The sequence below is a fragment of the Mercenaria mercenaria genome, chromosome 7, assembly GCF_021730395.1.
Source record: "Mercenaria mercenaria strain notata chromosome 7, MADL_Memer_1, whole genome shotgun sequence".
Lineage (NCBI taxonomy): Eukaryota > Metazoa > Mollusca > Bivalvia > Venerida > Veneridae > Mercenaria > Mercenaria mercenaria.
This window is the reverse complement of record NC_069367.1, coordinates 10,364,379-10,392,366: the sequence shown is the minus strand read 5'-3', so window position 1 is coordinate 10,392,366 and position 27,988 is coordinate 10,364,379. Positions and strand designations below refer to the sequence as shown.

The 27,988-nt window shown below is 34.5% G+C and overlaps 1 protein-coding gene across 2 annotated transcripts; it reads left to right on the top strand.

Annotated features, from left to right (window-relative positions):
* The first annotated feature begins 854 nt into the window (after nucleotides 1-854).
* LOC123555062 (tripartite motif-containing protein 2-like) lies at nucleotides 855-27,988 on the top strand. 2 transcript variants are annotated; one of them, XM_053547544.1, is made up of 9 exons: nucleotides 867-939; nucleotides 1,953-2,058; nucleotides 3,209-3,502; nucleotides 8,916-9,002; nucleotides 9,686-9,769; nucleotides 21,089-21,220; nucleotides 21,712-21,819; nucleotides 24,001-24,065; nucleotides 24,229-27,988. In XM_053547544.1, the coding sequence occupies exons 3-8, from the start codon at nucleotides 3,236-3,238 to the stop codon at nucleotides 24,061-24,063; spliced, it is 741 nt and encodes a 246-aa protein (XP_053403519.1). In that variant the 5' UTR covers nucleotides 867-939; nucleotides 1,953-2,058; nucleotides 3,209-3,235; the 3' UTR covers nucleotides 24,064-24,065; nucleotides 24,229-27,988. The 2 variants fall into 2 exon arrangements, with proteins under 2 accessions (XP_045201542.2, XP_053403519.1); XM_045345607.2 differs by lacking the exon at nucleotides 1,953-2,058 and having other exon boundaries at nucleotides 855-939.

The window sequence follows — 27,988 nt, the reverse complement described above, 5'->3', positions numbered from 1 at the left end:
GCCGAGGTTCTTCTACAGTGTCATTCTCATATCTATTTGACCTAGTGAGATGTACATGAAGGTCTTGAATGTGAGACTAAAGTCCATTCCAGTCAGCCTTTTCACAGAGATGGATTTTCCTAGGTCTTTGGGGTTTAATACGGGCAGAAGTATGAGTGTCTACCAGGACAGCTTCATGGTCGCTGATGCCGAGAGTAACACTGGCTCTATTAACGATGGTAGGGTTGTTGGTCAAGAACAGGCCAAAGATATGATTCTCTCGGGTAGGATCTTGAACGACTTGGGTTAAATTATTGTCATTAAGGATCTCAATAAACTCACGGTAGTGAGATTTATTTTTACAGTCAGGAGTTGGAGCAAGGTTTGACCAGTCTAACTTTGGCATGTTAAAATCTCCACCCACCCAAACATTGGACTTAGATTTAGTAACCATGGAAAGTGACTTCTTGAACTCTTCCAGGCTATGGGGGTCTAATTCTTTAAGCTTGTAGTAGGAGCCAACAAGGAGTGGTTTAGAGCCTTGTATTTCTATCTTGACCCAGACATTTCACAGTCTGTATGTATGGCTTCCTGGGCTACAATGCAGTTTTTGACAGCAATGAATACTCCTCCCCAATTTTGTTTCTGCCGATCTCTCCTAAGAATAATGTAACCTAGGACGGGATTGAAAATTTCATTTGTATAGTGCTTGGGTTTTAGCCAATGATTATCTGTGGCCTAACAGAGTTAACCATATTTTCAAATTCTAATTTCTTATCTACAACGGATCGGTAGTTAACTATTAATATCTTAAGTGATTGCTTGATCTTATTTTTTGGTGCATGTTTTGGCTAAGTGGGTATTTACCTTGTTGACAAAATATTAATTACGTTTTCGGAAAATATTCGGTGAACGCATCATCAGCCTGTTACATGGATTAAATATTAAATCATACAACAGGTAAATTTTGCTTTTGCATTTCATTTATTTTGCAACATAGCAGGATTCATTAAACTATCGTAATTACAGTAATCCGTCGGTGGTTTTTAGTTCGCTTGTATCTTAGAATAATGTACAGAATATCTTGTTTTTTCTGTATCAAGTTATCGACTTCATACTTAAAATATATTTATGTCGTATCGTTAAATAATGACATATTGACATCCCAGAGGTGAATCGGTGATATGATTATTGAGTGTGTATATATATCATTTCCTTTTATTTATATTTTTCTTTCAATAGCAGAATGTATATCACATAAAAGAATTCAAGCCTCGTGCTTAAATTAGTGGTTCAATTGAAAACGAAAATTTATACACCGTCATTATTTTTCTACTGATGAACTGAGTTTTACTGCATGATATTCAACTCTACCTGGTTACCCTATTCATATTTAAATTGGAAGTTCAAAAATGTATCATTTAAAACACGAAACAAATGCGCTTTTAAATCATTTTCTTTTCACAAATGCTGTAATCATTTATCATTTTATTTTCTAAGCCCTATGGAGGGAAGACTCCATATAAATATACGATTTTTTAGGTAAATGACATTAGCTGAATATAGGTATAATATAAATTGGCATATTTTAAACAGGGAACTAACATTGCATTCCTTAAAGACGCGCCACAAAATAACTGTATTCTTTTGTATTTCATTGATGGTAATTATACTTGCTTTGAATTAAGAAAATGAAAAATATTAAATATCTAGTTACAAATTGACAGTGGCACATATAAGGCCAAGACAATGTGTTTAATGTCTAAATATATTATTAAGCTAATGAAGTAGTATACACAGTACTTGATGTTTTAATGTGAGTTTAGACCACACTTTGTTTCTACATTGTAAGATTATTATTCAATGTTTTTAAAACTACACTGAAAAGAGAATTAGTGAATAAGTTTGCAGATGAAGTTGTGAAAACACATTAATTAAGGGAGGGCCTAAATTGTCCATTTGTCGTCTTTCAGAACAGCTGTATTATAACAGAATTATCTGATTCAGAATAATTTGCACCAAGTTCACGTGGGAGGAAAAAGAAGGTCACTAGGTCGTGGTGGTTCTTTAAGTATAATTGTAAGTTGGAACAAATAATTTCTAACACAAATGCAATAATTCCCATCGATTCAATACAAAATATATCAGTGAAATATGTAAGCAGTGGAACTAATAATACAAACTTCATATATCTATATAAACCGACAGTCTATAGTTGAGTACCACATGACCGGTACTCAATCTTCTTATACTGGGATAATAAGGATGTCATGTAATAAAACACTTGTTGAATAACTTGCCGGTCAATAATCAAAACTATCATCCTTCGATCCTTCGGACATCGGGAAATAGTTTTGACTATTTGAGAACGCGGGACAATAGTTTTGACTTTAACCAGCATGTCAGTCGATTAGTGTATTAATCTCGCTATGGACCGTTTAGTATTTCACCATTGCTAAATCTGATAGGATGATGTGTCGTTGTTATGCCCCCACATGGGGGGGCGTCATATAGCGTTGCTGCTATCCGTAGGTCTGTACGTCCGTACATCATGAAATCTTGTGTGTCCAATTCCTCCCACAATATTAGCCTGATTTGTTTCAAACTTTCACGTATCAACAAACTTCATTTGCAGGGAGATTAACACAAATGAAGGGACTTTCTGTGACTATTCTACCGCAGTTAAGGCCCTTTGATAGTTTTGTTATATAGAATATAGAGAAAAAGTCTTGTGTGTTCATCTCCTCAAACATAATCGAAATGATATGCTTGAAAGTTTCACAAATGAAGGACGTTGATGTGATGATGACCATAAAATAATGGACTTTCTTCTGTGGCTATTTTTTTTCTAGAATCATGGCCATTTCTGTATTTCACAAAATAGGTCATAGTGAAGAAATTTGGAATTGATTCAAAGTTGCTAATATGCACAACCCTATCTGAATACAATTTGCCTCAAACTTTAGTCGAACATCCATCCTTCGTTTGAAGATGGTCTGTACTAAAAACTTTGCTATTTAGAGATTTGCGCAACATGTTGGGGCATCCGTGTCCTATGGACACAATTCTAGTTTTATGTAATTTTAAATCATATGACATGTAATCTTTGCATTCAGAAACAACCGTTTACCTTTAGAAAAATGATTTTCGAAAGTCTTAGAATGATCGCATGAATTAACATACTGATTTTATAATAAAGCATATTAATGTTTGTATATCATTTGTTTAGATTTTAGAATATCTACCACCATCAAATATGTCAAGAACAATAAAAGAACTCATAACGGAGGAATTCTTGACATGTAACATTTGCATGGATGAATTTCAAAATCCAAAAATACTCAAATGCCTGCATACCTTTTGTGAAACATGTATACTGTCAACCATTCGTCATCAAAGACTGAACTCGTCGTCGGGTGATATTTCATGTCCTGTTTGTCGGACAAGAATCGAAACAAATTCGTGTGATAAGTTGAATCTTCAAACAAATTACCCTGTCCAGAATTTATTAGAGATGATACAGGTAATACGAAATATTTCTTTTTTTTATTTCATTGCAGAGCGAAACGAATAATATTATATTGTTACATTTTCTATGTAACTTCTTACCACGAATCTTTGCTGTTACAGTAATCGATCTACACAATGTTAAATGATTTATCTACACAATGTTTAATGATTAATCTACACAATGTTTAATGATTTATGAACTAAAAAAATAGACTGCTTCTCTTTACCCTTTAAAATAGCTTTAAAAATGTATGAGAACTCGTCCAGTAAAATAATCTTACTATATATTAGCTGGTTATATAACATTATCCAAAATTGCATGTATCTTTTATCATAGATGAAAAACTAGCAAAAATACTGCAATTAAATTTGTTTCGAAATCAAACAATATCTCATTTATTTGAAAACAAAAAATAGTCAAACTTGTATTGGTGGTGGTTTTTAACTCAGAAATAGGTAAGTTTTGGAACGCGGGGGCAGTCTCGTACTGACTGCATAGATTCTGTTCTCGCGCTAACTAACCCAGATATGCACCTATGGATGACGAATATATTTGTCCTTGAAGTTTACATTTTCAATCTGCACCGCTCCAGCGGTTACTAACATAAGATGATATGTACAGCATAAGGATAAATTTATCAAATGGCGGGTCGACATATAATGTTGTAACATTATCGGTTAGCCTTTGAACCAATACAACAGAAAAACACAGCAAGACGGAAGTTGTTAAAGTTTCTTCGAAGCAATGAATAGGATAGTATGTGAACATATATTTTGTGCATATTTCAGTGCGGTTTTTGAAATTTCACTAGATGATCTTATGTGAAGAAAAGTTCAAATACTATTTTTATTATTATTATTATCAAATCACATTTATAAAGTACTCTTTTTACTATAAAAGTTGAAAAGTGCAAGCAGAATACGTTCCAAAAAGTACAAAAAGTTGCAGACTTTCAAATCTTCTGTACGAGCAATCAAAACGCAAGTTATTATTATTTGGGTCAAAAGTTTTAAATCGCTCGAGTGGTACCATAATACAAATTTACACGTTCAGAGCGTGTTTTAATCGGTAGATCTATAAAAGTACACGTTCACCGTGTATTTTTACGCGTTTCGGTCATTTTCAATGAAACGGTGCAATTTCGAAAGGAAAAATGTTAAAAATAGTCTGTCATACTTCCACATTATGCAACGTTACACTTGAAAGGAACACCTTTGTATGTGCACTGTACAAAGGATCTCGATCATCAAAAGCTTTCTATACCTATTTCTGTGCGTTGCCTTTTAGGTACTAAATTTACCCGGAAAGGTTTGTTTCTTGTAATATATGTATCGTAGCAATAGCTGTATGAGGATCATAACACATCGATTTTCAAAAATTGCCGCTTAAACATGTTGTAAATTGATAAAATTGTGCGGACATGACTGCGCACAATAAATTTCTTTTCATTTTAAGAAATGGTGATACTTTGACACATATGCATTTTGCAAAATAAACTTAATGTCTTATTAACAAAATAGCTTTATTTTGTCAACTGCTAGAATAACTGTAATTTTCAAAAGATTAGACGAACGAACTTTGATTCTGTTACTAGTCTAAGAAAACATTTACATTTAACTAGTAAAAATGCTTAACTGTAATACCTTTATAAAAGCTGCTAGCTGTAATGTAAAAGTATCATGATATAGTAACGAACCTTTCAAGAACATTCTTATATGATTAACATCAAACAAACATCAAACACATACTTATTTTCTGGCAAGAATAAGATTTTCTCGTTCCGCACAGTTAACACACATCTTGTAATCTTATGTATAATAATTTATAGCGAACGTTTTAATGAGTAACGAACCTTTCATTCTGGACATACTATGATACAAAATGCTCTATGCAAAACAAGTTAACTTTATAACATAGCAACATCGCAAAAACATCAAAACCAGATAATGTCGTTCTCAGTCTAGAATATTAGAGCCAAATTATCGCTTAAATCATTTTGGCAAATGCGTTCTGAATTCGTTGAGTATCTCCGTCAGCCAGTTTAAGCATTGTTTTCGTTCTACCCGTTGGTACAAGTTCTGGCAATTGGCATATAACATAAGAAAAATTCACCCATATTTTGTCTTCCTTTTTCGGTTAATGAAACAACTCCTTGGATTTTGCATGAATGTAATTCCAATGTCCTCATCTTCCGGATCAGTTTGAATGACTTTTCAAACATACCATGCTTTGCCATACTTTGCCGCCACAAAACTTCCAAATTTAAAATTTAAATCGGGAAGACGAATTGCAATGTTAGATTCTGGTTTGGTCTGTTTATCAGCAGTTCCCAGAATTTCCATATGCCACTGAGAATACCTGTAAGTATCTTCAATTCAGCTTTCACAATAGCAACTCACATCACCAACTAAAATTGTATCATTGCTTTGGCCGACGACTGCATGAATTTTCATTGTACCTTTGGCAGATTTCACTTCACTTTGCTATTTTCCCTCATCTTGGCATTCAGCTGACGACACAAACAAAACTTTTACATAAGTCATTGTACATTCAGAAGACTGAGTCCATGCACAGAAGTCGTTGGCATTCTGTATTAATGCTTTTCCGCTCCGGACAGCTTCATCAGTAAGCCATTTGGTTATGAAGGTACTCAAAGTTCTTCTGACGTCTTTTTGCCTTTTCCTTTCTATTTAGTTTATCTACAGGCACACAGTTTTTATGCTTCCGTTGTCTAGCTTTCAACAAATATAAATCGTAGGCGTCTTTATTTTGTTTAAGTCTCTCATTGTATTGCCTTTGAATTTCGGCTCGCGACTTGACCATTTCTACAGCCAGGGAATCTGAAAAATAAATAAGGTTTGTTACTTCTCTATGATTGTTTATAAGATTGCTGTTGTATTTCTGTATTTAAGACTGATGGGATAATTTAACCACAATAATATACCAAACTTCACATCACATCAAGATTATACATATAGCTCAATTAGCTTGCTGCAAATAAATGTTACATCAACATAGAAAACAAATAAGTCAAAAATACGTTTGCATTTTAGCAATCTTTCATGAATAATCAGAATTCAAAGTGATGTTTAAGTTAAAATTACAGTCATATTATTAAAGAATTGTTAAGAAATTAAATGCCTATACTCTTTCTTGACAGTGTGAATTTAATTAATACAAAAATATCACTTATGGGTAACAAACCTTTCACTTAAAATATATGCATTTTAGACTTGAATTAAGCAATATAGAAATCAAATATAATCATGTTTAGACAAACTAGTTATACAACTCTTAAAAAGGTACAGAAATCGAATTTTTGAAATATAACTCACCGAATTTTATCAACACAGAAAACAAAATGTCAAAAATACGATTGCATTTTGGCAGTATCTCATGAATAGGCAGAATTAAAAGTGATGTTTAGGTTAAATATACGGTCATATCATCAAAGAATTGTTAAGAAATTAAATGCCTATACTCTTTCTTGACAGCGTGAATTTAATTTATACAAAATATCACCTTCTATTCATGAAAGGTTCGTTATATATGGTAACAAACCTTTCACTTAAAATGTATGCATTTCAGACATGAATTAAGCAATATAGATATCAAATATAATCATGTTTAGACAAACTAGTTATACAACTCTTAAAAATAATACAGAAATCGAATTTTTGAAATATAACTAACCGAATTTTATCAACATAGAAAACAAATAAGTCAAAAATACGTTTGCATTTTGGCAATATCTCATGAATAGGTGGAATTAAAAGTGATGTTTAGGTTAAATATACAGTCATATCATCAAAGAATTGTTAAGAAATTAAATGCCTATACTCTTTCTTGCCAGGGTGAATTTAATTTATACAAAAATATCGCCTTCTATTCATGAAAGGTTCGTTATATATGGTAACAAACCTTTCACTTAAAATGTATACATTTCAGACATGAATTAAGCAGTACAGATAGCAAATATAGTCATGTTTAGGTAAGTTAGTTATTCAACTCTTGAAAAACACAAAAATCGAAATCAATTTATAAAAATATAACTCACCGAATTTTAGTCCTGAATATATCGAGAATCCATTCACTTGGTATTCAAGCATAAATCCTAATGTTTACCACGAGGTCACAATTCCAGAACTGTGACTAATCGCAATATATGACGTCATTTCATATTTGCTACTGAAGGAAACAAAAATCGAGCTATGCAAAAAAGCCTAACTGGGCCAGGTTAAATAACTTGGTAACAAACCTTTCGTAACAAATCTTTCCATCTGATGACTTTTGTAGTCATGGGTTAAGCCAGATAGACCTACAGAATAAAATTATTGCTCAGCTTGATGAATAATTTATTTTACAAAAATATGTTATTTAAGAGCAGGCTTATTTATCTAGATTCTTACTATGTTGAAGTAAGAACCTTTCATTTAAAAGTTGTATTGGTAAGTTTCGACTTAATGATAGTGTCTGATCAATTTCCTAGAAATTCGGCATACGCAAAAAGCTTACACAAGGCAGAAAAAGAAATAGATAGAAAGCATTAAGAGACTCATAGTAAACTAATGTTTAACATGTTTCTTCAGAAGAGATTGATCGATCAGTTTGCGAGTGTTGTAATAGGAACTGTGTTTTAAGCAGGAAGCATTGGGTTTCTAAATTAAAAATTATGTTGCTCTTTTGCTCTCTGCTTTCTGCAAAGGTATTGAGTACCTGCGCATATGGTTGTCTAGGTTTTCTTTTATATATATTTCTAAACAGTCAAGCTTTTTTGTTTTAGTCATCGTGACTTTTGTAACCACTGCATTTGTGACGCATTTTCGTGGCGTAGATATTTTTATCACATATTTGACGTCGTTGAGTGCATGCCATTATATAACAATGGTGTTACAGACATTGTTCGAATTGACTGACATAATAGGTAAAGAAATTTAAAAAAAATGATGGGGCATCCGTGGTCGAGTGGTTAAGGTCTGTGACTTCGAATCACTTGCCCCTTACCAATGTGGGTTCGAGCTTCACTTGGGGACGTTGAGCTTCTTTTTTTTTTTTTTTTTTTTTTTTTTGGATGAGGAGGGGGTGGAGACTGAGCTCGAAATGTAAAAATTCTTACAGAATCTTTGACGTTGTTTCTGTTATGACCTACTCATACGTCTCTGAACCCTATAATAGCACACTGTCTTATTGTGGTAAAAAGAGTGACTTTTGTCCAGAAATATGTCATGTACACTTGTTAAATTTATTACAAAGTTCTTTGGAAGTCAAGTAAGCAGCCAAATAAATAACAGCAGACAGAGTTTGACTAGATTGCAGTTTCGATATTTTAATTCATGAAGAAAAAAAAACGCTTTGTTTTGTAATCACAAAAAAAACATACACCATTCACTTATCATATCATTTATAGTGAATGAATTATTTTTAGAGCTCAACACACAGCGAAAGTTTTATAGAATTATACAGAGTAAAAGCCGGACTTAATCTTGATAGGGCACAAGCTGTAGCTATTTCGGTAAGTCTGTTCTAATATTGTTCCTAAGATTTAAATGCAACATATGAGTAAACGCCGTTGATTAGGGATTACCAAAAGAAGTTTTTTGTCCTTAAAGGTAATAATAAACACATTTTAGGCGAAAATTAGTTTCTTTAAAAATCCATAAAAATTCAGTACAGTGACTAGTGGTACAAAGTTATTGACATTATATTTTTGCAAGATATAAATAATCAAATATAGAACGTCTTGTTTGTTCGTTTGTTTTACGCCGTTTTTCAGCAGTATTTCAGTTATGTAACGGCGGTCAGTCAGCATAATCAATGTTCCTGGATGTACCAGTACAAACCTGTTCTCCGTAAGTAACTGTCAACTTCCCAAAATGAGAACGTAGTAAACATTAATAAGCTTTTGAAATAATGCAAAAAAAATTATATTCTTTTTGCAATTTACCAATATCTAACTTTTAGTTTTCTCCTACCTTATCATTTTCAGTGTCATATATACATTCTATGCTAAACTTATTTGCAATGAACACCTTGAAAACAATTACCCAAACTGTGGGCGAGTAGCGTTAAGTCATTATCACGTGATATACAGCATTTAATTTAACAAAAGAGGAAAAGTACAATATACATTTCATCCGTTAACTAGTTATCTGGCATCCATGCGTTTAAACATTTTTATGCCTTATCTATTAACAGGAGAAGAGCCGTTGTGCTTATCTTCAAAGAAACGTAGACGATCTTCAAAATGCTGTTATTGGCTTAAGAAAGGAGCTAATTGAGGTTAATCTTTTTATTAAGTCAATGAAAATTTGAATGAAAATTGGACACAATGTTTATTAATAGTTTCGACTTCTTGGCGTCAATTTAATCAAATTTTGACTTTACGTCATGTTCACTAATATCGAACGTGACGTCCATATTTATGTTCTATAGGAGAATACTATTTTCATTTTTTTTTTTCATAAAGACATATCTAAGCAAGTTCTATACTGTTCTAAAGATTAATTTTATTTTATTAACAGCAGTGATCTTTAACGAAATATCGATGAACTTCAAACTACGCTTTCTGACTTACGAAGGGGGTTAACTGAGGTTAAACTTTTAAAAGCACTTAAACACAATTACATTATATCTTCAGTAATAAACAAAATGTATTGTACTAAATACAAGTTCATATAATATACTTACAAAATCGGCTGGAACATATAAAGAACTGAAGAGTAATTTCATGTGTACTTTGCTATAGATAATTCAATTTCGGCGGCATTAGTCTTCGGCGCTTTTTCAGGAGAGGTTATTGGTGCAGTTTTATTTTGGTTCAGTTTTAACATTCCCTCTAAATTAAAATCACTTGTAAACTTAAAATAGGCTCTAAACTATTTAATTTAAGCTCCTAACTAGAAATGCGTTGAATATAAGGGGTAAACGACTTATTTTATTATATTAAAGTTAAAACTTTGTACCATATCTTACATGTATGAGTTGCTTTAATCGGCTCCAAAATGTATCACATCACAAAACATCGTTGCCATTATAATTTAAAGTATGTATTGAAATCATTGCTTTAATATATCCCAACATGTAGTTTCGATGTCTATATTTGGGGAAAACCAGGTAAGTATTGGCTAATTTTCAGGGTTTTTATCCCAATAAAATCCTCGACCACCAACAACGCCCTATTTAACTGTGGCCAACATTAAGACTTGTACAACGTATAGTTTTGTAACAGAAAATAGTTAAAACTGAGTTAAAAATGTGTTTTATAAAACGTATAAGGATTTTAACTAACAAAACTACTCGTGTTGGCACTATTATGTGCACAAAGATTACGCTGTATGTGGCAGTAGCTCTGCTGTGTGCCCATAAAGAGCTGATTGATTGAGGCAGCATTGCCTTAAGCTTTATGTCTACCGTGGAAGCTATATCACTGAGAGCTAATAGTCCCCATTTTTGTTACATATTTGATGGAAAGGGCTTCCATCGTAAAATCAAATAGATTGGGTTCTTCGAACTACCTACCTGTCGAATAAATACTTATATAGTTCCCATATCTAGAATTATAGTGACAAATTCTTCTTAGTCCGATTTCGTTTGGTGTACCACTGCAAAAGCCGCATCTTTATCGAGCTTGAAATAAATTATTAGCCAAAAAAGCAGAACTTTAGCATGAGCAAATTTTGAATTGACACCTTTCCTCATTCTCATTGACGGACACTTGTTCAAAGCGTAGCAAGGGATTGAATTCACGTTTTGATCATAGAAAGGGTAGACGAGGAGTAGTTCAAGGCACAAAACTTTAAAATGAATTTAGGCGGTAACAATTTTTAATATGTCTTAGTACCGGTAGACCTCATGCTCTCACTTCTGCATTACCCCTTCTACACCTATCACTTACCTTTCCCAAAATTAAGTACATTCATTTCACTAAAATATTGTTTCTTACATTTCTTTACACCCGTCCACCTCATAACCTCCTAACCAAGACCCACATAACTTCGCTTCCAAAATTTTGTTTTACATGCGAAAAGTTTACCATATCTCATTTTGTTCTAGGTATTCTTCATACCACTCCGAACCCAATGTCTTCAGCCCAAACCCCATTTCCATGATCTAATTAAAAATACATATTTTTCACGCTTACATCTGATGTGGATTTAGTATCCTTTATACCCATCCCTCTAACATATTGCTAAAACGCTCGCGCGCGCACACATGCACACCGGACATACTCGTACAACTAGTACAACCCTACACCTGCTTCCACTTTTTGAAATTTCTCACAATAGTTATTTATATTTCTCCCATTTCAGCTCCTGCATCCCTGTCCTCTGTCCCGCAAAGAAAGGTTTTTTTAAATTCCTTGCTCTTAATTATATCGCATAATAATAATGTAAATTATTTTGAATAAAAATAATTTTATTTATTTTCGAGAATTCACGTTATTGGTTGCTAAGCAAAATAATATCAATGAATAACTGGTTCCGTAGCTCTTCTTTATCTTCTGGGTACCGACGTACTTTAAACCGGTCTCAAGCTAATACGCATGAACAGGTAGTTTACTATAAATACCGCTAAACCCGTGCTCTTCGTTCACTTTGTATTGCTACACGGTTGTATCAGGAGAAAACTTAGATCTACATGTATAATACTACACAGTTGTATTCAAGTGATCAAGTTTGACTTTAAAAGCTTGAAAATGCCACGCGGTCGCCGAAGACAGGCACAGGCTAGGCGTATGCCGAGACAGGAGAGAGCCGTTCGGCAGGAGAGAGCCGTTGAGCAGGAAAGGCAGGAGAGAGCCGTTGAGCAGGACGAGGAGCTGAATCTGCAGAATGCCGGCGTAACTTGAGAAGGAACGCTGCCAGAGAGGAGCAGAATGACCAAGGTCACGGGGACGTCAGGGGCACCAGGGGGCAAAAAAAAGGCCTGCGGCTGACCTCGAGGATGCTGTAGACGAGAGGTTGCTACAAACAGATGCCGGTGAGTGCAATGTTATTGATTTCGAACAAATTATTAGAAATTCACAAATTATTCCTCCTACGGGCAATAGAGATTCAAATAATGCAAATAATTTTCAAGGTGTGGCGGCGCAAATTCTATCGACCCACAATCTTCAGGTATTCAATGTAATGGGCCACTGAATGTACCGTACAATAATTCTATATTGTCTATGGTTCGCTTAGCAGATGACGACTTAGCCGCACACGTTCCGGCTTCATTAAAACAAAAGATATGCAAAGGTGAATATGTCAACCTAGCATTATTATTAAAAGGAGCAGTAGAATTGTCAGAATTTTGTTCAGGTAGCGTTTTTCGCTTAAATTCGGAAGGCCAGATTGAATCAGCAAACAAAGAATGTAAAGAAAAAATTACAAACATAGAGAAATGGACAAACGCGTTCATAATCTATACATCCATTTACTTAGCTACACATGCAGATAAAGTGTACGAAATGTTACACTACATGTTCAATATAAGAGAATGTGCCTTACGCCAAGGCGGTTTCTCATGGAGGACGTATGATGAACAATTTCGCCTCCGTCAAGCAATTTCCCCATCCCTTGGTCACAAATTAATAATGACTTGTGGTGGCGCTGCATGCAATTACAGCCTACCCACAACATTACACCAAATGCAGGTCGGTACACGTGTCAAGACTTTAACAGAGGCAACTGTGCTTGGCAAAACTGCAAATTTCCTCATGTTTGCTCAAAATGTTCGGGGCCCCATCCTGAGGTCACATGCACTAAACAAGGTTCATTTGTAATGAACCAGTCTGGTTACTCACGTGGTGGACAGTTTCGTCCCGCACAGCGAAATCTTTTTCGCGGCAGACCCTTTTTTAGACGGGGCAGTTACGGAGGCCCAAGAAAAAACTAACAATTCTAAAAAACAAAGCACTTCCACCGAACAGAGTAATTTGGACATACACAATTTGGCCCAAACACCTGTAAACGTAATAGCCCTTAAAAAGCATTTAAGAAACTATGACGTCACTGAAGCGAAATTTTTATTAGATGGATTTATGAATGGTTTTCCGTTACAATATACAGGTCCACGTACTGCACGCGATTCAAAAAATCTACGCTCAACTTTGTTAAACCCGATATCATAAAACTTCAAATTCAAAAAGAAATTAAAGCAGGTAGGGTGGCTGGCCCATTCAATGAAAGACCGATGACTAATTTAATCGTTTCACCCATAGGTTTAGTTCCAAAGAAAACACCTGGAGAATATCGAATGATACATCACTTATCATATCCGTCTGGAGATTCGGTGAACGATTACATAGACCCTACTTTGTGTTCCGTACAATATACGCACTTTGACGAAGCGGTAAAATTAGTACAGGACCTGGGACGTAACTGCAAATTATTCAAAACTGATATTAAAAGTGCGTACCGGCTTATACCTATAAAACCGACTGATTTTGAATTGTTAGACTTTTGTTTCGAGAATAAATATTATTTTGATAAAGCACTTCCATTTGGTGCCTCAATCAGTTGTATCACGTTTGAAAGATTTGCAAGATTTCTTGAATTTTGTGTCAAATCGAAACTCAAATCAGGCGGACTGTTGCATTATTTGGACGATTTTTTGGGCGGAGACAAAACGAACGCATCATGTACTGCTGCACTTCAAACGTTCAGAGATACCATGATAGAATTAGGTGTACCGTTAGCGGAGGAAAAAACGGAGGGCCCAACAGAGGTTTTAGTTTTTCTTGGGCTGGAGTTAGACTCTAAGCAAATGCTCGTTCGTATCCCAGCTTCAAAAATTCAAGAGCTTATACAAAAAATCAATGAAATTTTGCTACATCCAAAAACAACTTTAAAGAAAATACAATCACTTATAGGTTCTCTGAATTTTTGTTGCCGCGCAATCACTATGGGTAGGCCTTTCATCCGCCGCCTGATAAACGCAACCTGTGGATTAACGAAACCACATCATCATGTTAGAATTAAAAATGAAATATGCTTAGATCTGTCAATGTGGTTACTTTTCTTTCAGAATTTTAACGGTATTTCTGTATTCCATGACCGCTTTTGGGTATCGAATACAGATGTCCAACTGTTTACGGATAGTGCTGCGGGTGAAAACTTAGGGTTCGGCATATATTTTAAAGGCCACTGGTCCCACGCTAAATGGCCAGAAGCATGGCACAAATCGGGTATTACTGCAGATATAACAGTTTTAGAACTGTTTCCAATCCTAGCGGCATTGTATATTTGGGGCGCAGATTTGACCAATAAAAAGATAATATTCAACTGTGATAATCAAGCAGTAGTACACATTTTGAACAAATTAACTTCAAAATCAGAAGCAGTCATGTGCCTAGTTCGAGTACTGACGTTACGGTGTTTAAAATTAAATATCTTAATCAAAGCCTGTCATGTACCTGGTCATCAGAACGAAATCTGTGATGCACTGTCTCGTTTTCAGTTGAACAGATTCAGAAAAATAGCCCCAGACGCGGATCAAGATCCATGTCCCGTGCCACACTTCCTTTGGAAAGTCTTCGACGCCGAGCTGGACAGCTCATTAGATCAAGAATTTCATATAATTCCAGGTCAACATACAGCACAGCTATAAATGCTTTTACAAACTTTCGGTCTATTTATGGGCTTACAAATCAATTTCCTATTCCCGTTCAACAACTTACACTGTTTATAGCTTATTGCTTTGAGAAGGGACTATCACCAAAATCAATATCTACTTATGTAGCGGGCATCAATTATCATCATAAACTGCATGGATTTTATGATCTTAACAGTATTTTTATAGTTAAGAAAATTGCTTGAAGGTTGTCACAGGAGTCGCACAACACGAGATAAGCGTGCTCCGCTGACCAAGTCTGTATTGTTAGCTGTTTGTAGGTCACTCCCTGAAGTATGTTATGACAACTACGAAGTAAAGCTATTTCATTCACTTTTTACCTTAGCATATTTCGGTTTGTTTCGGGGCAGTGAACTTGTCAATGTAAACAAACACCTGTCAGAAAATCCCCTACAACGCAATGATTTACGCTTCACAAAAGACGATTGTGTAATCATTCGGTTACGCCACTTTAAAACTAATCAAAGGGGTAAACCAGTATACTTAAAGTTGCCCAGACAGGCTGGTAATTTGTGCCCAGTTAAGGCAATTAAGGAATTTCTGTCTATGAGGCCAAGCATCCAAGCCCCACTTTTCTGTCATCGGGATGGGTCTGTAACAACTAGGACCCAATTTTCTGCAGTCTTAGCAAAAGCCATCAGTAAAACACATTTTTTAGGTACACAATACAAAACACACAGTTTTAGGATTGGTAGAGCCACTGACCTAGCTTCCGATGGATACCCGTCGGAAATCATAATGAAACTTGGTAGATGGACATCCAACTGTGTTAATCTTTATGTTCGAACATGATGTTAATCTGCAGATGATATACGGTACATCACAATCAACTTTATTTCACAACGGTATTAATTACCATTCTAAACGTAATATTTTCATTAATTTATTTTACCAGCTATAAATGAAAACTATTTTTTATTCAGACGTATGGGTTCTGGGTGACTCTATCCCGTTCTGGGCCGGCGAACATGCAAAGACGACTAGGAAACCAAATCTTAGTATCCCGAACATTTCTATTGCTTGGTGGGCAGTCAGAGGTCTTCGTTGGAGAGGTTTCAGACATACAATTGAAACTCAGGTCTTACTTTCATCTCCTCCTTCAATAATATACATTAATTTAGGCGGAAATGACCTAGTATACGAAAATACTTGTGAATTAAGAGGAATGATTGAAACAGAGATAAACTATTTACGTGAAGCATTCCCAAATACAACAATAGTTTGGATAGACATATTAGAGAGACAAAACTGGCAAGGGGCATTAGGCGGTAAAAGGCCAATTGAAAAGAAAAGAAAACGCCTTAACCGCATAGCGCGGAAAATAGTAATAGAATCAGGGAAAAGTGACGTCATAAGCCCCGATATTGACGCAGAAACAGCCTTTTTAGAAATGACGGCGTTCATTTAAATCTCGTAGGGTTAGAATTCTTCCTAGATTATTTAAGAGATTCAATTAGAAAGCTAATATAAGTATGACAATTTAGTAAACATAAATGCTGAAGATTCCGTGTTCAAGCATTGTATAAATTAAACATTTTTATTAGATAGAATTTTGGGGGATAAATTGTTTCAATTTATTGTGGCGGAAATTCTATAAACCGGAAGGTGATCAGGCGTGTCTGCTTACATTAGTTTACAATAAACTGATAAGTATAATTTGGAAATAAATATTGTTTCATAAAAATACATCTATTGTCTGGCGAGAACTTACAAAGCACTGTATTTTCGGCGTGTGTTACTCTTATGTGGTTACTCTTATGTTGTTATGTGGCTAGGGTTGAATAGGTTTTGCCCATAGTACCTGGCGAAATCTAGTTTTGTATTGCGTATTGCTTTGTATTGCGTATTGCTTTGTATTGCGTTATCAACCCTCTAGCATGCAACTTACTGCTTTCCTTCACGCAGTGGTTTTGGTATGTGTTGACCCGTCATTCCCGGATACCTGGTCGTGTCTGGTAACTATCATACCGTGACTACTGGCACCGAAGTTGCCGTGAATTGCCACATTATGTTTAAGTTAGTCAGTATTGCTACCTCGTTATGTCCGACAGTGCAGAGTTACGTTATGTTGAAATTAGCCGGTGTTGCTACCACGTTATGAGAGTGTAAATTATGTGACAGTGCAGAGTTTCACTGTAATAGTTTGCAAATTTTAGCAGACGCGCCTGGTCTCCTTCCGGTTACTTTATTCACATACTTGGCGAGATACCTCGTCAAGTACATCTTTGTTTTTGAGCGGCCAATAACTACCCAACCTTGCATTCATTTAGTAAATATTTTATTTGTTTGATTTGTAACATATTGAAATATTAACATTACAATATAAAGTCCTATCGTGTAGTAATTAAAAGGTACAAAGCATGGTTTAGTTGTAATCTTTTCGAGTATTAAAATAATGTAAATTATTTTGAATAAAAATAATTTTATTTATTTTCGAGAATTCACGTTATTGGTTGCTAAGCAAAATAATATCAATGAATAACTGGTTCCGTAGCTCTTCTTTATCTTCTGGGTACCGACGTACTTTAAACCGGTCTCAAGCTAATACGCATGAACAGGTAGTTTACTATAAATACCGCTAAACCCGTGCTCTTCGTTCACTTTGTATTGCTACACGGTTGTATCAGGAGAAAACTGACCCGCCCGCCACACCCCTGTACTAGAAATCATTTTTGTCAGATTGATAATGAGATTAAACATAATTCAGTTTTTGTATGAATATATATTCAAATACAATGTATTAACCTTGTTACTTTAATATCTTAGACAAATTGACTGTTTCTCTGTAGTATTTATGCTTACAGGCAACTTCTCAGAATAGTTGACAAAAGGCCTTATAGAAGAATGCACAGTCGTATACACAGGAACATTATGCCAGGAGCTATCGCTGTGAGAAGGGATATCCGGCGATTCCAGGACATTCATATGAAGAAAATGTGTGGTAACCAATGAACTCTTTTGAGATCATTTTAAGCATGTGAATTACTGTTCCTGGATATTCTTGTTATAGTTACATGTAACTGTGCGTTCATTTGAAATGTGATAAGTACTATTAAAGGTGAAATAGACAATCACTGAACTGTTCCTGGAAGTTCTTGTTTAAATTTCATGTGATTTGTGCATTCATTTAAAATATGATAAGTACTGTTAAATGTGACATAGACAATCACTGAACTTTTGAGAAAATAGATCAATGTGACTGTAAATATTCTCACCGAGAAATATTTGAAGGCCATTTATGTAGCCATATTTGCGAACAATATTCTTTTCTTTGTATTTTATAATTAACGTCGCTCTATTTTCATATCGGAAAATTCTATAAACCGGAAGGTGATCAGGCGTGTCTGCTTACATTAGTTTACAATAAACTGATAAGTATAATTGGAAATAAATATTGTTTCATAAAAATACATCTATTGTCTGGCGAGAACTTACAAAGCACTGTATTTTCGGCGTGTGTTACTCTTATGTGGTTACTCTTATGTTGTTATGTGGCTAGGGTTGAATAGGTTTTGCCCATAGTACCTGGCGAAATCTAGTTTTGTATTGCGTATTGCTTTGTATTGCGTATTGCTTTGTATTGCGTTATCAACCCTCTAGCATGCAACTTACTGCTTTCCTTCACGCAGTGGTTTTGGTATGTGTTGACCCGTCATTCCCGGATACCTGGTCGTGTCTGGTAACTATCATACCGTGACTACTGGCACCGAAGTTGCCGTGAATTGCCACATTATGTTTAAGTTAGTCAGTATTGCTACCTCGTTATGTCCGACAGTGCAGAGTTACGTTATGTTGAAATTAGCCGGTGTTGCTACCACGTTATGAGAGTGTAAATTATGTGACAGTGCAGAGTTTCACTGTAATAGTTTGCAAATTTTAGCAGACGCGCCTGGTCTCCTTCCGGTTACTTTATTCACATACTTGGCGAGATACCTCGTCAAGTACATCTTTGTTTTTGAGCGGCCAATAACTACCCAACCTTGCATTCATTTAGTAAATATTTTATTTGTTTGATTTGTAACATATTGAAATATTAACATTACAATATAAAGTCCTATCGTGTAGTAATTAAAAGGTACAAAGCATGGTTTAGTTGTAATCTTTTCGAGTATTAAAATAATAACATATTTGCAAACATTTTGGAAAAGACAAGCGTGCTGTCCTTCCGACAGCTCTTTATACAGTATTCTCTGCTTGAGAGAACTGTGTCACATAATTTTGATTTCTATATTTCAATTAATTTTATTCCCTTCATTGTGTAGAGGCAGAGGGCTATACCCTCTTAGCCATACTAGTAACGCTAATAAAATGGAAATAAATATTTTTTCAAACATCTGTGACATGGTTCCGTAGAGCAAAGAACATTGTATAAAATGAAAAAAAAAACTCTTCATGAATACGGATTTACCTTTATTTATTTGCCTTGTTAAAATAATGATGATATAAAATACATTCCAACAATGTATGGGCTTATTTAATTTCTAAGTAAAGTAAAAAGATACAAAGTTTAGAAACTTTTTGAGAGGCATTATGCGTCACTTTAACTAGATACATACGCTTTGAAAATAAGAAATCCTAATCATTTAGGTATTTACAGGAACGGAGACGTAGCAGTTATTTGCAAAAAATAACATTACACTCCAAGCTAGCATTAGTGACCTAGGAAGACAGCTTACTGAGATTTTTGGTACCAAACTTAATGCTTATTGTTTTGTGCATTAACTCTTTAATAGTTCATGTCTTCAACTAATCTCATGCGGGAGCGGAATGGATCAAGGTCAGCGTTATCTCTTTGCGGAAAAGCATCAAAGCAGTTTCGGGTCGATCTCAATAGTCAGTCTTAGAATATTGAAATTATGAACGCAGAAAAATTTTGAATGTCATTTTCGGAATACTGCAACACAATGCGGGTTCTGTAATGAATACGGTAAAATGTTTATACAGAACGTGTTTATGTGTACGTTTACGTGTATCCTGCGCAATACTAACCAAAAATTAAAGTTACATTTGTAAGTACTTGTGCAAAAAATTCCCTAACCTTTCAAAATTTAATGAGAGAGAGAGAGAGAGAGAGAGAGAGAGAGACCATATGACCAAATTCCTATTAGAACAAGTTACCAGTCAAGTTACAATAGAGTGCTTAGATTGCAACAATCCAGTGTGCACATGGTCGACAACAAAATCAAGTGTTTTTCTACCTTAAACTCTGGCGGCTCTGTCTTTTACAGAACGACCTCGGCAGAAAATCATGAAAGGAGTATTTTTCTATAATATCTTAAATCAGAGCATTGATTTGAAGGGAGATATTGTTTGAAGACTTCTTTTCGAGGTCGGATGGCCATGCTGTTTTTACGAATCGGACTCATTTAAATAATCCTAATAGAATGTCATCCAAAAAATGTTTGATCTAATTTTCAAATACAATCAGGGATTTTTGACTATGCCTTTAGTAGCCAAGCTTTTTGACAAATTAAATTGATTTGAACATACTGAATTATTTAAATACGTTTAGTAGAGAATACTCGACTTCAAAGAATCTCCACATCAAATTTCGTCAGCTTCCGACAAATGGATTCAAACCAGATTTTTCATAAAGCGGACGACGGACAGAAAGACGACCCAAAAGTATACATACAATAGCTCGTCCTGAAGAGGTGGGCTAAAAGGCAAATGTATAGTCAATGAAAACAAAATGCCTTAATTTGTTCTTTACTTACAAGGAACTCTCAAGCAGCGTGTTTTCTCCAACGCACCTTCAGTAAGGCAAATTTAATTAATTTTGTACAGTTAGGCAAATTCAATTTATTTTGTTTGTCATACTCAAAGATCAGTTTCACTGTCACTTTCTAACACATGTACAAGACTTTTGTACAATTTGATCGTAAACATTACCATGTCATATCTTTTATTTATGTTTTGATAATTTTTCCAACACATTGGAAGTTAGAAATATAGATAAAACTCAGATTCATCAATGTTTAGTACAAGAAACAGTTGACAATTGAGAAGGATGTAACTGCAAAACTCAAGGAACAGCTGGTTGAAAGGAACCAAACAATTGATAATTTACGCAAACATGCCGAGGACACAGAAAACCAGTTCTCTGAACTGAAGGTAGGTTAGAGAATTAAGTTAACTTATAGTTGATTATCATAATAAAATGGCAAACTTTTAGGAAGAAATAAATCTATTTTATATTTGGGTTGTAGTAAAAACTGTTATAGTTTTATGAAAAGAAATAGTTTCATGAAAAATATCTCTGTGAAGTAAAGACGATCGATTTTGCTTCTTACTACTGTAACATTGGTGTCGTGTTATGATGAGCACAGTCTTTTGTGCTAAGTTTAAGCATAAATTTCTAAATATGTAAACCTTTATTACAATCTTCAAATTCTTACCTAGGTACAGAAAGACATACCTTAAATGTGTTCTAGAGCATCTATAAACTCTTACCTAAGTACAGAAAGACAAATCTTTACTCGAAAGCATCTTTAAATTCTTACCTAGGTACAGAAAGACAAATCTTTACTCGAAAACATCTTTAAATTCTTACCTAGGGACAGAAAGACAAACTTTTATTGTAAAACATCTTTAAACCTACCTAGGTACAGAAAGACAACCAGGAAAAAGTCGTCGATAATCTGAACAAATCATCATGGATGACGAATTGGTGCATAAGATATATCGGCAAATGTTTGTTGAGCATTTGTCAGGTTTGTATAATTTAGATGAGAGTCCTATAAAGAAGTATATTTCTATATGAGAGTCCTACAAAGTATGCGTAATAAATGTTTTGCATTTTAGCTACATGTCTTCCTAAGAGCAGTTCGTTTATAAACAGAAAACCTGAATAACTTGTACAACAGAGAATAAAACAAAAGTGCTTAAAATTACTATTTAATTTGCAATGTACGCTGGCCATGAATTTCATTACATAACATAAAGCGGTTGTCAGTGTTAAAGTATGGCATAAGAACACAGTAATAAATACATGAAAACATATGTACATATGTCTCTTTACCACATGGTGCCTTTTTCAGCCAGTAATGAAATAAGTCTGATAATTTCATAGTGAAAAGTTTCAAATATATTTTACGTAAGAACCTACACTTGAAGGCGGTATGATATGAATACTGACTATCATTCTCAAAAATATACTTTAAATTATGGAAAATATTTCTGACACGAGTATGAATATAAACGCCACTTCGTATTGAGATGCTATTGAAATCTATAAATATCATATTGCTAACAAATATATTGTTGCACTGTAATGTCGTCATTGTCGTTTCCCGAGCAAATGACTGAATATGACAAGACTATTAAATAAAATTGCGATTGTCTTTGAAGATGAAATGAAAAACAATATTTCACTATTGATAATTCGCACTTACCTAGCAAACATTAAGCAAATACCACCTCTATATTCAAAGATATTTATAAACATAATAAATAAAACCATTGCTTTCTCGTTTGGGTCAAACCCATTACTTTGTCTGGGGATTAAACGCCGCTTTTCATGGAATTACATGCCACAACACGTGTATCATTGAAGGTTCCATGTGCACCGCCGTTTGATTACATCTGCGGATGTCTCTAAATTGCCTTTTGTACTTTGAGCATGTGTAAATATTGAGTTCAGCTCAACCCGGGGCTAGAGGGCGTGGACGGTAGCATGCATTTCCACTACCGTCCATGAACAGGCTCAATCAAACCGAGCCTGCAACATTTTCGTTTTTGTCGTGTTGAGTGACCTGTGAAGTTTCTACTTTTTCTATTTGAGCCGCGCCATGAGAAAACCAACATAGTGGGTTTGCGACCAGCATGGATCCAGACCAGCCTGTGCATCCGCGCAGTCTGGTCAGGATCCATGCTGTTCGCTTTTAAAGACTATTGGAATTAGAGAAACTGTTGCGGGAATGGGCTTATTGTGATGAACCTCTTCAAGATTAGTTCAAAGGAACACGTACCATGTAAAGACAATTTATTCAATGAACGTCGAATCGACAGAGTAAAACAGTTTTCGAGTGCCACATTATTGCTACCTTAAAACAACGTGGTTGCTGTAGCAACATGTTAAAAGTACATTGTATGACAAAAACGAAGTTCCTGTAAAATTACCAAATCCAAACCCCGGTCGAAAAAGATCGATCCAGGAATGAAGTAGTACATGATACGACAACAAGTGGATCCTGTGATAACTTCAAAAATGCAAGAGGTGTTTCATGAAACTTATTGATAGAAGGCAATATGAATATTATGCACGCCATTTTCTTTTATCTCCACAAAATGTGATTGAAAGTAACGGGATTTTGTATAAATCCTGGTTTATAGATAGCGGACAATATGGAGAATCTGTTGGCCATTTAATTTTGTTGTTTCAGCAAATATTTAGTTGGTGTGTCAACAAAGTTTATAAATTATACTTATTTTATTACAGTTAAGGTTAATGCATGTCCAAAACGCTTTAACTGTCTTTTTTATTTTGTACAACATATTCAGGGAATTGTTAGTTATAAATAAAATTATGACAGTCAAAGGGTTCTGCCAGAGGTGATCGTTTTAGACTCGATTTATGTCACAAAATAGCATTCCTCTTAATAACAACAGTGTGTTTGCTTGAAAATATTTCTAGTATGAAAAGGTGAACATGGAAATAAGTAAGTAATACCAATCTGTTATAGAAAAATATGCCTTTTTCCCTTTAGTTGAAAGCTGTCTAGAAGTGACATATTAGTAGTAGATCTCTTATGACTTTTAATCAATACATTTCAAAAAGCAACTCAGTCTCGGCACCATAGTTTTGTTTTGTTAAATAAATTTCGAAATCGTCTTTTAATTTTCATATGTCAATATGTATCACTAAGTGACATACAATTTGTTTCTTTTTTAAGGCGAGTGTTAGCTGGCTGCCAAAATGGTTTCAAAGAAAGCGGGAAGAAAACAAGAGAATCTAAATGTAATATACTTGCTCTCTTTTCTAAAGTTTTAATGTGAAATTTAAAAATAAAATTTTGTAATAAATGCTTTATATTGTAAATCATCATAAATATATAATGTAACTTTTAATAACTACAGTACATGTATAAGTAAGAACTATATAGTTCTCAAAACTGTTTTAGTTGCAATAGTTTCGGAGATGCAGGCATCAGTGTTGTGACGAAGGATATTATCCATCGACAAGACCATATATGCTTTAATCATCATACAATCAAGCTAGAAATTATAAAAAAAAAGGATGGTGATGATAACTCTTTGACGGAGTTTACACAAATGACAGCAAGCAAGCTTGATATCACTTACACAGATACATGTTTTCTGGAAGTAATTGACAACTTCACTACATATATCAAGGCGGATGGTGAACAGATTCAGACATCTTGTCAGTCAATCCGTATGGATCATTGTCTCTAAGGCGATTTGATCATTGTCTCTAAGGCGATTTATAATTTTGTGTCACTTTCTATGCATTCGCAGGTTGATAGATCTGTCACAGAAATTGTTAACAACACTTCAAGGGATAAATTAGAAATGAAAAAATCCTGACTCTATATAACAAAAGTTTATACTTACTGACCTTACGGTTTTCTCAATAAAATCTAACAGGTCATTCTTTGTTGTAATAGGGCACAATACATTCCTTTGAATACCAAAACCCGTATTTCACCTGCTTTTGGATGTGTTTAAGAAATAATAAATAATTATACAGAACAAAATAGCTGATATGTAATCACTTGCCCCTCATCGATGTGGGTTCGAGCCTCACTCGGGGCGTTGAATTCTTCATGTGAGGAAGTCATCCTGTTGGCTTACGGAAGGTCGGTGGTTCTACCCAGGTGCCCGCTCGTGATGAAATAATGCACGGAGGGGCACCTGGGGGTCTTCCTCCACCATTAAATCTGGAAAGTCGCCATATGACCTATCATGTGTCGGCGCGACGTTAAATGAAAAAAAAAATTAAGTTGTTATCGTGCATACAGATCTAAATGTGTGCTTAATTTGAAAATAGTACTTCCTGTTCTTTTCAAAACGGTTGTAAAATAGCAAATGATAGGCTTACACATATTAGTTATTCTATATATTGTCATTATGATTTTGTTGTTACGTTGACAAAATTGATTGTGTATAAATAATACTCATTTTGGTACATATTAGTTATATTTATTTACTTACACATACATGTATTTAAATAGTCTGCAGTGTATAAGCTTCAAGTAAATTTATTCATATTCACTTTTTAAATGAATTCATACTTTTTATTCCTTATATTATTCGTCTGGAAGAAAATGCCTAGACCATTTTGTTCCGCACATGTGAAACAAAACTGAATTAATTGATAAATGGACTTTAAATACAAGTGCAGTTTAAAAATAATGCAGAGTGCATCAGATTCTTTACTTGTAATCTTGTCATTACTTTAATCTTTCTATTCACCATTTTTTAGAAACAATCTAATTGATTTTGGCCTGTAATTTATTCCAAAACCATACAATAGTGTGCGTGCATTTATATGCAAAGTTTCATTGCATTTGCGTCAAAGCAGAATATTGATTGATTATGTTACAGCAATGTTTTCCTTTGCATTTCATATATGAAACGATGCATGTTAAGTCAAATAATGCTTTAAACAATACTTGCTTTTTCAGGTATAGCGTAATGCACTGAGTCATCTTTTGAACAAATATATATCTTGTAGATATACTCTTGTTTCTATTTTTTTATTTAGTTTTGTATTCACACAACCTTCTTTAGCAATGCAGTTGCCGACAACTGTCCCTAGATGCACTTTTTAAAAGGTCAAAAGTCAGCCCAGTTATACATTTCTATTGCCTAGGGATGATGAATGTGTCTTTACTACAAATTTGTAAACAATGCTTTTCTTTTATCTTCCAAGAAATAAGAGCCCAATCGCAGTAAAGACTGACCAAAGCCAACAGAAACAAGCATCAACAGCATACAAATTACTCCTAGCCTCGTCTATCTAAAATACACTTGTGATTCCAATTCTTGTCATAACATCCTCTTTAATAACACGGTCTGTGAGTATTTGTAAGAGAGGTCTTCAGTAAATTCGCGGAAAATTGTTCACATTTTTAAACAAGTGAATGAAGTAAATGCAATGCAATACAAAGTCCCATACTGGAAGGCACCTAATTTTCTCTACTGCACTATAACATAATAGACAGATATCTGTCAATGATGTATAAACAATCTTGTACTATATATACAATATGTTATTAATAATAAAACACTAAAAATATGTATATATAAAACCTACAGTTGGTTTTATATGGCATTTTTGGCCGATCATCAAAAAAGTATTATATAAGTTATTCATAGTAACAACAAAGAGAAATAAATCCTAAAAAAATCTATATAATGTTAGTCCACTAGAAAATCTTTTCCAAGTAGAGATAGGTAAAAAAACACCTAAAACTGGATATAACATGAATGTTGTAATACAGAAAACTGGTTTCAATTTTCCATACGGTCAGTTATAAATAAGTTACAATATAATCTATTTAAAGTATCAACAAAGGGAAGTAATCTAATAAAACAAGGATACCTCCTCATGGTAGTATGAACATTTGAGCCAACTAACATCAAAATCCCTCCACGCATGAAGAGGAAATGCTCCGGACAAAGCCATTCTTGAATTCGATTTTTGAACTTGACCTAGACTAAGGAACCTGGTTTTTGCGCATAACAATCCGTTTCATGGTATTGAACATTTATGTCAAATTACATCAAAATACCTTCCTGCATGAAGAAGAAATGTACCGGACAAAGTCATTCTTGTATCTGACCTTTGGACTCTATGTGTGACCTTGATCTTAGACCTAGGGACCGGAATTTTGCGCACGACACTCCGTCTTATGGTGGTGAACATTTGTGCCAAATAATATTAAAATCCCTTTTAGGATTCCTGAGTTACAGACTGGACAGGAAAAAAGCCCTTTTGGCCTTTGACTTCCGAGTGTGACCTTAACCTTGCAGCTAAGGGTCCGGATTTTACGCATGACACATTGTCTCATCCAGGAAAATATTTGTGCCAAGTAATATTGAAATGCAATTTTGCATGACAAAAGTTATAGACTGGACAGGAAAAAAGTCCCATTGACCTTTGATCTCAAAGTGTGCCTTGACCTTTAAACTAGGGTTCTGGGTGTTGCGCATGACACGTCGTCTCATCATAGGGAACATTTATGCCCTTGATGGATGACAGAGTTATGGACAGGACAGGAAAAAGAACCTTTTGATATTTGACCTGCAATTGTGCCCTTGACATTTAAGCTAGGGGTACGGGGTTTGCGCATAACACGTCGTCTCATCATGGAAATATTTATGCCAAGTAATATTAAAATCTCTTCATAAATGGCAGAGTTATGGACCGGGCAGGAAAAAGCCCTGTTGACATTTGACCTGCAGTTGTAACCTTGACCTTTGAGCCAAGATGTTGTCTCATCATGGGAAATATTTGTGTCAAGTGATATCAAAATTCCTTCATGAATTTCAGAGTTATGACACATTATTATGAGGTATATTTGATCTAAGTTATATTAAAATCCCTTCCTGGATGGCAGAGTTATGGACCAGACAGGAAAAAAAGAGCACTTTTGACCTTTGACATCCAATTGTGAGCAAGATGTCTTTAATGACAAGAATATTATTTCAAATTTTACTAATAATTTTGTTGAAAATGATAACGTAATCAGTAAATAAATAACGTTAATGTTTATGTTAATATGAAATCCGTTAACAATTTAAGTATTCATATTTTGTATGTTTATATGTTTAGTTTTATCATACTATATGCTTTCAACAAAACAGGAACGGAAATAAAGGTATTTAAGCACTATTCCAGGTATTTTTTAACTCCCA